The 18,136-nt window shown below is 42.7% G+C and overlaps 1 protein-coding gene across 1 annotated transcript; it reads left to right on the forward strand.

Moving 5' to 3' along the window:
* The first annotated feature begins 4,796 nt into the window (after nt 1–4,796).
* Nucleotides 4,797–12,838, forward strand: Aadacl3 (arylacetamide deacetylase like 3). Its single transcript, XM_032887680.1, has 4 exons — nt 4,797–4,967; nt 10,515–10,731; nt 11,425–11,488; nt 12,064–12,838. The coding sequence occupies exons 1-4, from the start codon at nt 4,797–4,799 to the stop codon at nt 12,836–12,838; spliced, it is 1,227 nt and encodes a 408-aa protein (XP_032743571.1).
* The last annotated feature ends 5,298 nt before the right edge of the window (nt 12,839–18,136 follow it).

An 18,136-nucleotide genomic window follows, 5' to 3' on the forward strand; every position in this document is an offset into this window, starting at 1 on the left:
AAACATTTTATGGACTGAGCTGTCTCTCTATTCTTATAGCAACGAGTTCTACATGATGAGTTAAATATGTAAACATGAATTTTGTGCCACATGTGCCGGAGTGGTTACTAGAACTTTTCTATGAAGTTCATGTGGGTGGGGGGGTCAGAGGGAGCCTAGGATGTTATGGCTAGATATTCCACAGAGGGAATATCTTAGTTAGGGTTTCTATTGCTGTCCTCAAACACCTCGTCCAAAATCAATTTGAGGAGGACAGGGTTTATTTCAGCTTACAACTCTCAGGTCACACTCCATCACTGGGGAAAATTGGGCCAGGAATGCAAGGTAAGACCTAAATGTAGGAACATAAGTAGAAGCCACAGAGGAACAATGCTTGATTAGCCTTGCCAGGAGCCAGTCCCAAGCCCCAAGCACAGGTTCTCTCTGGAAAACAGTCATGAGGATGGAGCATTGGTGGAGAGCAAAACTTGGTTTACTAGAGTAAAGGTCGCTTAGTATAAATACCATTTACTTCCTTGATTCTTCATTATTCTGGGGCCAGAAGCCAATGACTTCAGACAAATTAACACTCGTTGCTTAACTGTAGGGGGATTAAGTAAAGATTTATGTTAGAGTTTCCTTCTCTGACCAGGTAGCCTGGAGTCTCTCCCAGGCTGGGCTAATTAACTCTTTGTGAATCAGCAAGGAAGGAAATGACTCTGTGAACCAGATAGAAAGGAAAGGAAAAGAAGTAAAATCCTTTTCATGGGCAAATATGCACTGACATTCATATATTCATATATACATACACTTTGGCTGACCTCAGCCACCTGTCTCAAATCAACTCTTCAAGTGTTCGTGCATGCTTACACACATACATACATACATACATATATATCTACACATGTGCATATAAACAAACAGACATATCTACGTTTGGATGAATGGATAAAACAGAATTCCTCAAGCCAAGCCCATCATCTTTATTTTCTTTCTTTCTTCCTTTCTTTCTTTCTTTCTTTCTTTCTTTCTTTCTTTCTTTCCTTTTACCTCTGGCCTTTTTATAAGACAAAAGTTCTTATAAAATTACCTCATGGATAAAATGTTACACAAAATGAGAGTTACAAAAAGATGTTGATACTGTTCAAAGCAGTATTTCATTATGGAAGCTCATTATAAATTAAAAGCAACAGTTCCATATGACCTTGTCTTAACCTAGGGCACACCTGTGGTTTTATCCTCGGATCTGACCTAGAATGAATGTTTTTCCTTGTACACAAATTTGTCACAAGCCTATTGCTCCTTTTTGTATAATTATGCAAGCTCATCATATTTATTATGTACCTTTTATATACTATTATGAGGACTGGGCACATTCTACTCTTGGTTTTACTTTTATTACATCCTTTTAACAAAATAGCCAAAACCATCTCTTAATACTTTCTTCCAAGATTACTTGAATCAAATCAGGAACTCAATAAGATCTTTAATTCATCTAAACAGCATTAATTCCCGGAAGTTCACCTTTATGTTACCTGCAGAAAATCTTATCAAGAGGGTGGGTTAATGCCCAGAGATTGTATATTAATTTAATAATGACAGAAAAGGCAGATCAGCTGCAAGAAGCAATCCTGAGATGAAGCCTCTTGGGGACCTTGCCTCTCAGGGATTCATCACCTTAGTCCAGGCAAAAAAGTTGGCCACCTCCAGGAAGGCCAACTGCTAGCCTTTCCAAGATGGCTCCTGACATAGCCTGATCCTCCTGACTTGCTCGGTTTGCTTTCTTATACAACTCAATGCCATCTACCCAGAGGTGGCACTGTTCACAGTGGGATGGGCCCTCCAACATCAATAATTAATTGAGAGAAAGAAAGAAAGAAAGAAAGAAAGAAAGAAAGAAAGAAAGAAAGAAAGAAAGAAAAGGAAGGAAGGAAGGAAGGAAGAAAGAAGGAAAGAAAAGAGAGAAAAGAGAGAAAGGAAGAAAGATATAGCCTACATGTAAATCTTTTGGTGGCATTTTCTCATTAGAGAGTCCCTCTTCCCAAATGACTTAAGATTGTGTCAAGTTAACAAAGGACTATCCAACACAAATAAGTTCGCAAAACTAATATTCGGCTCAATGTTAGTGAGGAACAGGGGCAGCAGAGCCTTGGAACAGTGCCAAGGATGACTGAGCCCTGATGTATCTACCAACAATTTAAACCTCAATTCATTGTCATACCTTGACATATGCAAAGGATTTGGCCCAGGATTTATTTTACAGATGAATACAATTTCTGGTCTGTGGTCCTTTCCGTACAGACTACAGCCAGGGATGGGGATGGTCGTGCATACTGATCAACTATCAAAACCAGGAGCTTTGTGTAGAAGCTTGAATCACAGGTACAAAATACACACAAGGGGTGGAATCAGAAAGAAATATGCAAACGTAGCTTTACTGTTAAACTAGATTTAGAATCTAGTACCACTGAAGCATACCATCGTCAAAATAGCCACCACAACAAAGTAGCCGCCAGGACAAGTGACCTTGCATCTCTGTAGCTTGATGTATTTTCCCCCACAACATCTTATATGAATGCCCCTAGCAATGTCCTTCATTTCCAAGCCTACCTCATGCCACTCCCCTCCAAGATTGGCACAAAGATGTGACCTGGTAAGAATCACCCTCAGGAGCCCTTCCTTTCCTGAGAGAAAGAGCATAAGGGACTCTGGATGCTCTAAAGCCAGGCATTGGAGGACTGTGTAGACCTTCTGTGGCTAGGTATGGGCTCTAGTTTACCTACGTATGCCCTTGTAGCAGGGGCCAGAGCATGCATTGCTCCCCTGTGTGTCCATGAGGAAGATGAATGTGTCTGGAGAATATGGAGGAGATGTGTTTGCCACTGTTCCTATGTTCATCTGTTAAATGTGTGGCTTGGCACTCTCATACTTATGCTTTGCATTTGCTGATGTGTTTGGTGCACTAAACTACCACATGAAGAAAGATTTAGAAACCATCAGTAACTTTCTCATTATTAGAATACTGGCATAGAGCAAACCCAACATTCAAATCCAAATGGCCCGGACCCAAGTTTCTTAACCTCAGCTGTGTTGACATGCTAGACCAGATATGTTTATGTTTCAAGAACCAACATATGTGTAGAGATGCTTAGCAAGATCTCTGGCATCTGTCTATGAACTGCTGATATTCAGCTCACCTATGACCCATAATTCTCCAGGCATTGGCCCAACGTCTTTTGAGAGATAAAAACCTCTTTGTTTGAAAGCTTCTGCTCCATTACCATTTGGAGAATGTTCTTGTTTTATTTCAGCAGCTGTTAAAAAAAATATACCCTGATGAAAAGCAACTTAAAAAGAGGTTTACTTTAGCCCCTAGTTCCAGGTTATAGTTTGTCACTGTGGGGAAATCAAAGCAGGAACTTCAAACAACTAATCACATTGTACCCACAGACAATAGCACAGAGGAATTCATGCCTGCATACTTGACTGCTTGCTTCCTTGTGCTCACCTCCATTTCTCCATTCTTACATAGGTCAGGACCCCCTTCCCTAGGGAATGGTGCTGCCCACAGTGACCTGGGTCTTCCATGTCAAATGATTTAATTGAGACAATTCTGAACAGATGTGCCCTAGGCCAACCTAATGTGAGCAATCCCTAATGGAGACTTTCTTCCCAGTTGATCCTAGGTTGTGTTAATTTCACAATGAAAGCCAAACACCACAGGTTGGCAAGAGACAGGACCCTTGTCCCCATTGGTATGATTATATAGGACCTCCTTGCTAGGAAAAGCTGTGAAAACTACCTTAGCCTCTGACCTAATCTAGAAAGCAAGCATGTCCACAGTTCCTGCTTTACAATGGAGAAAACAAGCTCTTTATCAATCCCTCAGTTTAGTGGACATTTGCGTAGCCCTGACAGAGACCAAGACCCTAATCCAGCCTCTAGGCTTAAAGCCACAGAGCTGAGGGCTGGAGAGATGGCTTATTAGTTTAATCACTGGCTTCTCACGCAGAGGACATAGATTCGATTCCCAGCACCCACGTGGTAGCTCACAATTACCTGTCTCTTCATTCCAGTAGATCCGATGCCTTCTTATGGCATCCAGTGCACCAAAAAGGCATGATGCACATACACGCCTACTCATACACATAAAAATAAATCAATCAATCTTAAGAGAACAACATAAACCTTTCTATATTCAAAAGGTATGTTCTACAGTCACAAATAAGAAGTAAGCAGTGTGGTGAGATAGGGCCATGGGGCTATCGATAGGGATGTACAGCAATTTTAAATATCTAGCTAGGCAGAAGATGACATTTGAACAGCTACAGACAGGATAAGAAGAATTGAGTCCAGTTGACACCTGGTATTTGGCGGGATGATGTTGTTGCACAGAGAAACAGCAAGCCCAAAGGCCCTGGGGCCTCCTCACCTAGTTGAGGAACAGTGAGTGTGGCAAGACTAGAATTAGGGTGTGGGCAATAAGATCTAAGGGCAAGTAGCTAATGAATACAGTAACGCTTTGGCTTACCCAACGCCGTATCTAGTAGTGATGCCAGTATTCAAGTGGGAGCTCCTAAGACCTCTTTCCATCTGAATAAGGTTATAGGAGCCACTTTCTCCTCTGTACGGACACTGGCCAGGAGCCACACCCACCCCTGCATCTGTGACACCTTGCCTGGGCTGGGCCAGTGTTTACAGGAAGCAGGGAGCTGGAGAGGGAAGCAGGTAATGTATAAGACACCTGTGATCTGCTTTGTCTTCCATGGCTGTGACAGGTACGAATGATACGTGGCCTCCTCTGAGGTAGCGGCATCATGGTGGTTCTGGCCCTGACACTCCTTGTAGATGCAGTTGCTGTGTACTTACTGGGCAGTGTGCTGTGGGTGATCTGCAGACACTTATGGACTGAACACATCCCTGAAGACGTCACTCACCCCATGAGGCTGCGAGTCCTCAGTTGCCTTCTCCAGCTGTCACTGACATGGGTGAGTCTCTGCTTCGCTTGCCTCCTTTGCCTGATGTTAGGACAAATCAGATACTGGATGCTTTGGTACTATACACAATTCAAAGAATGCTTGCTTTCACCAGGTTTCCATTACTGTAACAAAATACCCAAGACAATCATGCTTTTTGAGGTTGCAACTTGTGCTGTCAGCCTGATTGTGTTAAGAGAGAGCACATATGGCCAAGGAAAACTGCTCATGTCCCAAGGAATCAGGAAGGATAGCTGAGGTACCATAGTGCCTTTAAAAACAAACATTATTTTTTAATTTATCATAAAGCAAATGGACTTCTCAGTATATTTTATTGTGTGTATAGCATTAGACTTTAATCCTTTTTTTGCTTTTTTTTGGGGGGGGTGTTTGTTTGGGGACTTGTTTGTTTGTTTGAGACAGGATTTCCCTGTATACTCCTGGCTGGCATAGAACTCACTTTGTAGACCAGGCCTGTCTCCACCTCCAGAATCTGCCTAGGGATTAAAGACAAATACCACCACCTCCTAGCTTAGGCTTTATTTTTATACGCTACCTTCTCCCACCAACCTATGTCTTCAGTGACCCCCACTAAGCCTTTCTTGCCAAAGGCTCTATTACCTAATACTAGCATTACCTTTGGGCCTTTTCCACCAGGCCCTCAAAGGAACAGAGAATATGCGAACTATGGTACTCAGGGGAAAAGGCTATTCTCCTTCTTTGTTTGCTGAAGATAGAGATGCATTTTTGAGCTCTGATGGCTACAGATCTGCTAGCAAGAGTCAGCAAGCAAACAAAATTAAGAAACTGAAAGCAAATTAGGACATTAGCTCAGGACATGAGCAGAATCACAGAGCTTATCTTTTTAAAAACAGTAAGATTTACTTATGTTGTGTGTAGAGACGTTTTGTCTGTATGCATGACCGTTTACCATGTATGCACAGTCCCTGCAGAGGCCAGAAGAGAGTTGTAGGATGCCCTGGGACTAGAGTTATAGATGGTTGTGAGCCTCCATGTGGGTGCTAGGAATTGAACCTGGGTCCTCTAAAAGAGCAGCCATTGCTCTAAACTTCTAAGCTGCATAGATCAGAATTTTAACAAGGTTTTTTTTTTTTTTTTGTCTTTTTAAGAACTATCTTTTTAAGGCTAGGCATGGTGGCACATGTCTTTGGTCCCAGCACAGTGGAGGTAGAGCTTGAGGCCAGAGAGGTCTACAATGTGAGTTCTGGGAGAGCCAAGGATACAAAGGGAAATCCTGTCTCAGAAAGAACAAGACAAAAAAAGATATCTATTTTTTAAGCAATTGTTATAGAAAATATTGGATTTTCATAACAGCCTTTTTAAAGAAAAAAATTTGTAGATTCTCCTTCTATCTCCCTAACCTGCTCTCTCTTACAATCTTCTACCCCCTGTATCTCTGATTTATCTTTATATCCCATAGGTCCTGTTGCTCTGTTTCCCATTTTTAAATCCCCTTTCCCCATCTCATGACCTCTTTCCTATTTGGTAACTCATAGCCACACTCAGAACCACTTTTACACACACACATATAAAAATCATAAGTTAGGATTCAGATGTGAGAGAGAACATGATTTACATCTTTCTGAAATCTGGGTCATCTCACTTATTGTAACAGTCCAAGGACTCAATATCCTACCGCAGAGATGTTTGTGCATTCATGTTCACCGCTGCTCTAGTCACCATAGCCAGGAAATGAAACCACCCTAGACATCTATCAACAGATGAAAGGATGAAGAAAATGCACAGTAGGAAACACACAATGAAAAAAAAAATGAGACAAGGTCTCACTATAGAAGCCAGGCTTGCCTTGTACTCAAGAGAGATCTGCCTGCTTCTGCCTCATGAGTGTTGGGATTAAATGTATGCATCACAATGCCCAGATACAATGGAATTTTATCCAACCATAAAAGAAAAAGAAAAGAAAGTGTATTTTTTAGGAAAATGATGGAACTGGAGATCATGATGTTAAGTCCAATGTACCACACTTAAAACAGTACCCTAGGCCTGCTTTTGCAATGCCTTGACTAGAATCCTTGGTTTTCCCTTTGGCATTCTCTTTTGTAGTCTACAGTTCAAGTTCCTAGTTACCACGACTCAGTTTCCTTGTCTGCTAAATAGGGACTCCTAGCAGCCCCTGGTATTTCTCAAGGATCTGGGAGTTCAGTTATTCAGAAGGTGTATTGCAGCATCCATAGTAGAATAAACCCTCCTTACACACCATACACTGTCACCATTGATTCTTTCTCTAACGGTGTGTTATACAATCACTGTGCATCACAGCCAAAGATCTGAGCTCAGGGATGGGCGGGGGACGGGGGGGAAGTCCTAGGTAGAGTGCCTCAAGGGAGCTTGCAGTCCGTGGTAGCAGAGGCAGAGGCTGGCCAGTTTTAAGGAAGCTCACAAGGACTCTAGCTACAAATAGCTTCATGCAGAGGGCAGACCCAGGAGTAAAGCGTAGCCAAACAGCAGGGAGACCAGGGCTTGCTTTCTCAAGGGTCAGAATGCAAGGGCCCATAACTTTGATGGATAGGATGAAAATCACCCTATTTTCACCACTAATCTCTGGTCGTAGGGTTTCCTGCCATTGAAGATTGGAAGTGAGGAGGTTAGCAGAGTACAGTCCCCAGGACTGGACCATAGGCTGAATTATAACCCTAGCACAGGAGGAATCACAGGTGTTTTGAGTACAAGATTCTTTCGTCTGCTACAGACATAGAAAGTTGTGGACTCCTCATCCATTTGACATCACAATGCCATCATATGGCAGTCATCACTTGTTCCCTTCTTGTGAGTGCATCCTTCCCTCACACACTACTTGTCCAACAGCTATTTGGGAATCGAACTGCCTTCCTGAATGAATTTGACGTATTTGTTAAAGAGCATCATGCTGGGGAGATAGTGCCAATTGTAAAGTACCTACTGCTGAAGCATGAGAACCTGGGTTCAGATCATGAGAAACCAAGCATAGAGCTGAGCATGATGTTTTGAGCCTATGCGTGGAGGGACAGAAAGAGGCACTGAAACAAGTGAATCCTTGAAGCTCATTGGCCAGCTAACTAGCTCAATTGATGAGACAAATTTCAGGTTCAGTAAGAGACCCTGTCTCAAAAAATAAAGTAGATGGGTCTACAAGATGACACAGTGGCTAATGTCAATTGTTACCAAGCCTGACGACCTGACTTCTACCTCTGGGTCCCACACGGTGGGAGAACAGGACTGACTATGGTCAAGTTGTCCTCTGTCCACATGACCACATGATCTGTGACTCATGAATACCCACACATACACAATAGTAAATAAATGCAATAAAATAATAGATAATTGGATAAATAAATATGGTGGGGTAGTTGAGGAAAGACACCTAGTGTTGACCTCTGGCTTCCTCATGATTACACAGATGTGCATATACGTACAATAATAAGTACACACACTGCACATGTCCAACATAGGATACACACACCAAAACATACATCATATATATCCAACATAGGATACACACACCAAAACATACATCATATATACCCAATACAGGACATACACACCAAAAAGAAAAAAAAAAATCTGAGATGAGTGCAAAATGGTTGTAATTTAGGACTAGAAACTCCTGGAAAGACCCAGGAATATTCACTTATTTACTTATTTGAATTTTTTTGGATACAGTATATTCTGGTTATGTTTTCCCTCCCTCCTCTCCTTTCAGATTCTCCTTCCCCCCATTTCCCCATTCCTCCTCCTCCTCTCTCTCTCTCATCTCTCTCTCTCTCTCTCTCTCTCTCTCTCTCTCTCTTCCCCCAGAGGAAAAAACATACCAGCAAAAGACAAAGAAAATAGAAAAACAGAGAGAAGCTGGGCATGGAGTTGTACGCTTTAATGCCAGCACTAAGGAAGCAGAAGTAGGTGGATCTCTGAGTTTGAGGCCAGCCTGGCCTACAGAGCAAGTTTAAGGATAGCCAGGATTACATGGAGAAACCCTGTCCCAAAAAAAAACTAAAAACAAGTAACAAAAACAAAGAGCACAAGAAACAAACAGAAAATTGGGAATCTGGGGCTGGAGAGATGGCTCAGTGGTTAAGAGTACTGGTTGCTCTTCCAGAGGTCCTGAGTTCAATTCCCAGAAACCACATGGTGGCTCACAACCACCTGTAATGGAATCCGATGCCCTCTTCTGGTGTGTATGAAGACAACTAAAGTGTACACATACACATAAAATAAATTAGTAGATCTTAAAAAAAATAATACTTTAAAAAAAGAAAATAGGGAATCATAATAGATAAACAAAACACAAGTAAGACTTTTTTTAAAGACCCAAACAAACCATTGTAACACAAAACATCTCCAAATACATGATTGAATCTATTTTGTATTGGCCATCTACTGCTGGGTATGGAACCTCCCTTAAGTGTGTATACCCATTGAGACCCCACTGGAGAAAACTCATTTTTCCTTTTTGAGTTGTTGTCACCTAGAGACAGCTTCTTGCTTAGGGGTGGAGGTTTGTGTCCACTCCCCCTCTTAGCACTGGGACCCCATCTAGCTTGTACCTGTGTAAGTTCTGTGCATGCTGCTACAGTCTCTCTGAGTTCAGATGCATGTCAATTCTATTCTGCCTGGAAGACATGGTTTCTTGATGTTATCTATCCCCACTGGTTTTTATGATCTTTCTGCCTCTTCTTCCCCCCGCTGAATTCTCAGGAGAGGAATATGATGGAAGATGTCCCATTTAGGACTAAATGTTCCAATATTTCTCACTGTCCAGCTGTGCGTCTCTGTATTGGTTCCTGTCTCCTACAGAAGGCAGCTTCTCTGATGATAGCTGAGCCAAACACTGGGTCTGTGGATATAGAGTATTGTTATACTTAATATTTATATTATTTATATTCATATAAAAATCATTAGCTCTTAAATATAACAAAATAACCTGAAGAAGCCCCATGTACCACCATCTGCTTTGACATCACTGACCCTAACCAAACACACATACCTTCCCCCTCCTTCCCCCCATTCTTAATTTTTCTAAAGAGAAAAACCTTAAGCACTACATTTTCCAAAATTATTTCTGTATATGCCATGGAAAGATAAGGAAACACCCTTGTCTCCCTCTTCAAAACCAATACCTACATAGCAATAAAATTTGGGAGACCCAGGCTGTCTTCCTTGGAAAGAAAACAATTCCCATACCACAGGTAAAGCAGAAGTCTCCAAAAGGTAGGCTCATGCATTGTTCAGAAGCCTGGTTTGTCATGGCTGGCATCTAGAAAGTATCTAGAAAGAGGAGTGGATCTGATGATGGAGGAGCCACACAGGCCTAGATAGGTGTGACTTTAACTCCAGGTGCTTCATGGAGGATGAGAGAGAGAGAGAGAGAGAGAGAGAGAGAGAGAGAGAGAGAGAGAGAGAGAGAGTAGGAGTTCTGTGGTCCAGTCTCATTAATATTTCCCAAAATCCTCCTTGGCATCTGGGGAAGGTAGATGTGGCAAACAGGCTACAGGCTGCATGTTAAGTAATTCAGTCACAACTCATTGCTTCTTTTTTTGACAGGGAATGCTTTTTGAGAAACTGGGACTCTGTTATGCACCCCAGTTTGCCAGTTTTCTGCATGATCTGATGCCACTCAAAAAAGATCCTGATGTTGTGGTCAAAGATGTTCACTTTGAGACAATTCCTGTGAAGCTATACAAGCCCAAGAAACCCTCCTCCGTTCCAAGAATTGGAATCATTTTCTTCCATGGTGGTGGAACCATCCTAGGGAGCTTAAGTAAGACAGAGCCTTTCTTCTGGCTTCTTTGAGTCCCCTGTCGCTCTACTAAATGGGCTTGAAACTATGGTCATTCTGTGGGGGGTAGAGGAATAGATCAGTAGTTAAGAGTACTTGCTACTCCTCCAGAGGACCCAAGTTTGGTTCCTAGCACCTATGTCGGGCATTGTACAACTGCCTGTAACTCTAGCTCCAGGGAATCTAACTTCTTCTTCTGGTCTCTGTGGATACCTTCATACATGTGTGCATAACACATACACATAAGTAAAAGTAAAAAAAAAATTTTAAAAAAATCATCCCTCCTGGTAGGCAGTCGACTGTTAGAACCAGGAAAACTCAGGGCCATTAGTAGGCACAGATCATTTGGTGGTATATTATGGAATGGTGTAACCTTTTCCTAAGCTGATATGAGAATACCACGCCCACACCAAGTCACTGTACTGTAATTAATTTTTTGGGTGTTTTTGGTAAGTGGTGGAATGCATCAGGTCATGGGCATTTTGGAGACCATTGTTCTGGCAGCTCACGGAAGCAAAACAGTAAGAAGTTGAAAGGATATTTACTCTACAGCCAGAAGCTATTTCATGACCTGCTCGGGTAACTCAGGTGCTCTGTTTACCAGAAGAGGATAGCCACAAATGCTGGAGAAAGGTAAATGTCCTAGTAAACGTGACATTCGATTTTGTTTTCCAGGAACCCACCACAGTATATGCTTGCGTTTGTCCAAGGACTGTGACGCTGTTGTCATTTCAGTTGGGTAAGGAAGGGGCACAATGGAAACATGCAGGCAGACAACCCTGATTCATAGTGACAGGATCTGAAGTTTGAACCTGAAGCCAATAGAATTGGGAAGGAAAATGGGGGAGGTCTGGGCTGTGAGGATCCAATAGGAAGAAGCAAGGAATGAAGGAGAGAAAGACAGTGGATGGGATCTCCTTCCTTGGTGTATTTGTGGATAAAGGCATCGTTTAACCCTGTCATTTGGAGGCTGAAGGGAATGGTCATAGCACTTTACTTTTAGGTGGAAGAGTTCATTAGGTCTAATAGCCCTGCCTGTGGCAGACAGAACATTTCTTCTGCCTAAAGTCAGCAGTGCTCTGAATGACCGACCACTGAAACACCTAAACAATATCACATCCATTCCCAAGTGCAATATAGCAAGTGCCCCCTCTGAGCCTAAGTGGGGCTCTACTGTCTACTATGCGTTTGGGGCCTTGCCTATCTCCTCTTATTTAGACTTCAAAGGGAGATTTGAGATATGAGATGTTAGACAAGAGTACTTTGGTTTGACTAAGCACTGAACATAATCTATGCTCCTTGATTTTTCTTTAGATACAGAAAGTCTCCCATGTACAAGTATCCAGTGATGAAAGATGACTGTGTGGCCGCCACCACCCACTTTCTGAGATCACTGGATGTGTATGGAGTGGATCCAGATCGTTTGGTAGTCTGTGGTGACAGTGTAGGAGGGACTGCAGCTGCTGTGACTAGTCAAATAGTAGTGCACCGAAAAGATCTCCCCCAAATCCGGGCTCAGATTTTGATCTACCCCTCACTGCAATTGGTAGATTTTGGGAGCCCTTCTTATCAACAGAATTTCAATGTCCCACTGCTCACTTTGAATCTAGCCTTGTACTGCTTCTGTTGCCACCTAGATGTGAAGCTTTCCTGGCAAAGTGTCATAAAGAGTGGTAGGCATTTGCCTCCAGAAATCTGGGAGAAATACAGAAAGTGGTTGGGTGTAGAAAACATCCCAGAGAGGTTTAAGAAGCCAGGCTACAAACCTATACCTCGGGGGCCGGTGAATAACGAGGCTTACCAAGAAGTAAAAACTGCACTGAACGACACTTGCTCACCCCTCCTCGCAGAAGACAGTTTAGTGTCTCAGCTCCCAGAAACCTGCATTGTGAGCTGTGAGTATGACCTTTTTCGGGACCATTCTCTCTTATATAAGAAGAGGCTGGAAGATCTAGGGGTGCCTGTGACATGGCATCATATGGAGGATGGCTTCCATGGAGTGCTTAACACCTTTGAGTTCGGATTTCTGAGCATCCCTTGCTCCTTGAGAATTATGGACCTGATTATCCAGTTCATTAAAAAAATCTGACTCATTCCTTCCTGGGGGTGCTTCACCAACCTAGTCTAGGCTATAAAATAATACAATGTATGTTCTTTATGATGAATGGAGAGGAGGCAGGGTAAGAAGGATAGAGTGAGACTCTCTGTCATTGTTCACTATTGGGGAAAATAGACACTGACCATCTTCAGCATCCATTTGCTTGTGCACGAAGCTTGTCCATAATCCCCTTAGTTAGAATTCAAGCTGTGGGAGCTGGTTGGGACTGTATGGTAGGTGTATCTGGTTGAGTTGATCTTGGATGTGGCTCAGAATGTAGAGCTTTGATGCCAAGTCTGGTGGGTGGTAAGTGGTGATGACAGTCTCTGGGTGCCCAGCTTGCTTGAGCTGAAAGTGACGAGACAATGGAGACAGATTCTCCAGGGTACATGACTCCTAGAGACAAGTGAAAACAGTCAAAGTTGCCTGCCTAAGAGAGCTTGGGCATTCTAGGTATCAGAGTGAGTTCCCAACAAATGGCCCTAAAGAGACATCATAAATATTAAAAGACCAGAGTTAAAGGGAAGCCAAGTTCAGTGAAACTCAGACCATGTCCACAGTGGGAATTCTAGAGAAAGCAAAGGGAACAGATGTATTATTGTGAATTATTTGTTCTAAGATAAAGAATCAATGCATTTGCCTCATGCAGATATAAAATGGATTGGCATATGTAGCAGCAAATTTTAGGTATAAATCAGGTGTGGTCTGATGTAGGAACTCAGAAAGAAATACTGGCTTACCCTCTGCCCTTCTCTGCTCCATGCTGATGTATTTATTCTTTATGTGTTGGCCCTAAACAATTCCCTGCTAAGGTCTCTAAGAGCTATGCTAACTTGTATGGGTATATCCATTTTTCCCAGCAGTTTCAACAAAAATTTCACAGCAATTTACTGTCTCTACTGATTTTCTGAGCTGTGTATGGTGGTTACAAATAAGAGAGTGGAAATTTCTGACTGTTCAGTCCAAGGTCTATGCTACTCTTTGAGTAGCGTACAAAACAGCCTCCCCTGGTGTTTGGACTGAGTCAGGTTTGAAGGTAGGAGAGTAGTGAATATTTTCCTCGTCAAAGGCTAGGTGGATGTTGGGTGAGCATTAATATTCACTTGACTATGGAAGTGAAGTAAAGGCTGAAATGAATCAAGTTTCATGGAAGTGGCACCATGATGACCACCTGCCCCTTGGGAGTAAAAATTCCTTTCAAAGAGATGACCATGTGGTCCTCCTGTCTTCAGGAGGATTTGTCTCTTCCTGACCAGCAACTTTCAAAGGCCAGCATCCAAGTCCACCCACAGAGAAGCCCAGACATGCCTTAACTTGTTCTCAAATGATTGTGTTGACATGATTGTCAGAGAGGAATTCTCATGGGTGGCTTTTGAGTCATTCATAGTTATCCAGCAGATGGCTTTGGTAGAAAAATTAAGAATTAGCCACTGAAAACATATATTGTAGGAAGCAATGGAACCCCAGGAGTATGGTCCTCTCTGATGCAGACCTCTGAGTTGAGCTGAGTAGGTCTTCAGCCTGGAGTGAGTTTTGTGTAATGTTACTACAGCTACAGGATGTTGAAGGGGATGGACTGACCTTACACATAAATGGGTACTTGTCTCTTTGCCAGGGAGGTGGTAAAAAACTAATATGCTACTGGAAGACTGTGCCTAATGAAAATGGCTGGGGACATCTCAGGGCTGAGGGTGCATTTTCACAGCTTCTCCCAACGGTAAATCAAAAGAGAGACAAAGGACTTTTTTTTTTCACTTTTGATATGATATATATTATAAATCTACCATAAATGCCATTTTTTTTATTAACTTGAGCATTTCTTATGTACATTTCGAGTGTTATTCCCTTTCCCGGTTTCGGGCAAACATCCCTTCCCTCCCCCCTTCCTTATGGGTGTTCCCCTCCCCACCCTCCCCATTGCCACCCCTCCCCTGACAGTCTAGTTCACTGGGGGTTCAGTCTAGCAGGACCCAGGGCTTCCCCTTCCACTGGTGCTCTTACTAGGATATTCATTGCTACCTATGAGGTCAGAGTCCAGGGTCAGTCCATGTATAGTCTTTAGGTAGTGGCTTAGTCCCTGGAAGCTCTGGTTGCTTGGCATTGTTGTACATATGGGGTCTCAAGCCCTTCAAGCTCTTCCAGTTCATTCTCTGATTCCTTCAACGGGGTCCCGTTCTCAGTTCAGTGGTTTGCTGCTGGCATTCGCCTCTGTATTTGCTGTATTCTGGCTGTGTCTCTCAGGATCGATCTACATCCGGCTCCTGTCGGTCTGCACTTCTTTGCTTCATCCATCTTGTCTAATTGGGTGGCTCTATATGTATGGGCCACATGTGGGGCAGGCTCTGAATGGGTGTTCCTTCAGTCTCTGTTTTAATCTTTGCCTCTCTTCCCTGCCAAGGGTATTCTTGTTCCCCTTTTAAAGAAGGGTGAAGCCTTCACATTTTGATCATCCGTCTTGAGTTTCATTTGTTCTAGGCATCTAGGGTAATTCAAGCATTTGGGCTAATAGCCACTTATCAGTGAGTGCATACCATGTATGTCTTTCTGTGATTGGGTTAGCTCACTCAGGATGATATTTTCCAGTTCCAACCATTTGCCTCTGAATTTCATAAACTCGTTGTTTTTGATAGCTGAGTAATATTCCATTGTGTAGATGTACCACATTTTCTGTATCCATTCCTCTGTTGAAGGGCATCTGGGTTCTTTCCAGCTTCTGGCTATTATAAATAAGGCCGATGAACATAGTGGAGCACGTGTCTTTTTATATGTTTGGGCATCTTTTGGGTATATGCCAAAGAGAGGTATAGCTGGATCCTCAGGCAGTTCAATGTCCAATTTTCTGAGAAACCTCCAGACTGATTTCCAGAATGGTTGTACCAGTCTGCAACCCCACCAACAATGGAGGAATGTTCCTCTTTCTCCGCATCCTCGCCAGCATTTGCTGTCACCTGAGTTGACAAAGGACTTTTACCTTAGTAGCTGGTTGGGGTCCTCAGGAGTGAACCTGTATACCTTTCTGTTAACCTATTCATTTCTTTTATTCTTCCGACATATTCATGCTAGCAAACTCCACATGTACAGAACATTGAACTTCCTTTTTCTTTACCTGAGTTCTACAGAGTGAGTATTCTTATTTCTCCTTCATGTTTTTTTTCTTTTAATTTTAAGAGACAGGGTCTCACTGCATAGCCCAGTCTGCCCTTGCATTCATGCTTGGCTTCAAGGCAAATATTACTTTGGAGGGACAGAGTCATAATCTATAGCCTAGACAGGCCTAAAACTCACTATGTAGCCCAACCTGATCTTAAGAGGGGTCATAGTGATCCTTCTGCCTCAGCATCTCAATTGCAAGTGGCAGATGTGAGCCACTGAACCCAATATTCTCAAACTCGCCTTTAAGAGGACAGAACTGAGGCTCTGAGAGGTAAGTAACACTAATTTCTCAATTCTTCCAAGTCTAACTCAAAGCCAGTTGGTTGATTCAACGCCCAAGGCTAAGTGGCTCCCCATGTTATACACTGTGGCCTGACAAGAAAGTTTTGGTTGTAACCTGCAGCCTGTTACTCCAAAAATGAAGGTCTCTTCTTTTCTAGAATTCATATAAAGGAGACACCTTACTCATTTCCCATACAGAGATGTCAGCTTCTATGAGATGTGAGTCAGGAAGAAAACATCAAATATTTTTTGTCTTATTTCAAGACTGAGTGGCTTTGGCTAGCACAGAAACTCTGCTGGATGCATTACTAAAGTGGCCAGCTGACAGTGCTTAGGAGACACGGGGTGGGGGGGTGTCCATGAATTTTGTCAATTTGAGCTTGGAGTGTTTTCTCAGTAAATTATCAGTACTTATTTAGAACCCCCTATTTTTCTAGCTCTTGGCCAGAACAATCTGATAAAGGACAGAGAGATGCACCCCAAGTTGCTCTCCCCCACCCCTGAGATGGGGGTCTTACGTATCCTAACCTGGCCTTGAACTTGTTAAAGAGCAAGAATGGTCTTGAACTTCTTATCCTCCTAGCTTGAGCAGAGATTACAGGTGTGTACTCCCACGTCCACGTTCTATGGTGGTGGGAACCAAACCCAAAGCTTGATGCATGCTGGACTAGCACTTGACCTCCTGAACCACACTCTGAGCCCACCACGTTGCTTTCTTTGGCCAGCAAACAATTGAGAGAGGAAGGCTTGGGCCACACTGCAACTACTCGCATTTGTCTGTTCTGATCTTTGTTTCACTTTGCCTCTTCCACCTGTGACAAATAAGACTCCCTGGCTTCTCCCCTTGTCCCTGGAACTCTGCTCCAAATGACTGCTCTCTCACTCATTTTATCCCTAAGCTAGCAAAGATACGTCAGACTGTGCTAATGGCTCTACAGTCCCATAGCCCAGGCTACGACTGCAGTAATCTATTTCTCACATTGCATGGCCTTCATGTGTCAAAAAGGAGTTCCAACCCCCTTCCAATTCACCCCAGTAGGACAAGAGACAGGCCCTAGCTAAAATATCTTTGATCTTATGGCAAAGGGATACGGATCTCTCCAAACTTCTGAAATGAGGGGTGCGCAGGACTTCTGCTCATATGCTCGTGGCCAAGCCTAATTGCAAGTGGGACAGAGGTGCAAACTCCTCCCCAGGAAACAGTTTTAGAACTTGGTATATCTGAAATCAGAATATGTCAATTTTTTTTTTTTGCTTTAAATAAGCTGTACCTTATGGTTGAAGGTGTGCTTCAGCCATATGAGGCTTGTCTATCATGCATGAGTTCCTAAATTTAGTACCCAAACTAAACACTTTCCAATGACACTAGTGACACACAAACACATCCTCCTTTTAAGTAAAACCTTAAAATATTAGAAATAGGGCTAATTCTTCATTTAAAACATAAAATTTACTTATTTTTATTTTATGTATATGAATGTTTGCCAGTACAATGTATGTGCACCACATATGCAATGTCTGGGGGAGGGACGAAGAAGATGACATGGGATTCCCTGGCGTTGGAGTTACAGGCAATTGTGAACTGCCCGGCATGAGTGTCCTCTACCAGAACTAGCAGTGCCCTTAACTGCTGAGCCATGTCTCCTACCTCAACATTTCTTTATTAACCTCCTTTCCTATCCATTCTGTTAGCTATGTCTAGCCACTGTTCCTGATTTGATTTGATTTTACTTTATTTTTTTATTTTATTTTACTTTGAAACAGTGCCTCACTATGTAGCTCTGTCTGTCCTGGAACTCACAGAGATCTGCCTGCCTCTGCCTCCTGAGTCCTGGGACTAAAGTCTTGCACAAC

This window comes from Rattus rattus, chromosome 1 (assembly GCF_011064425.1).
Source record: "Rattus rattus isolate New Zealand chromosome 1, Rrattus_CSIRO_v1, whole genome shotgun sequence".
Classification (NCBI taxonomy): domain Eukaryota; kingdom Metazoa; phylum Chordata; class Mammalia; order Rodentia; family Muridae; genus Rattus; species Rattus rattus.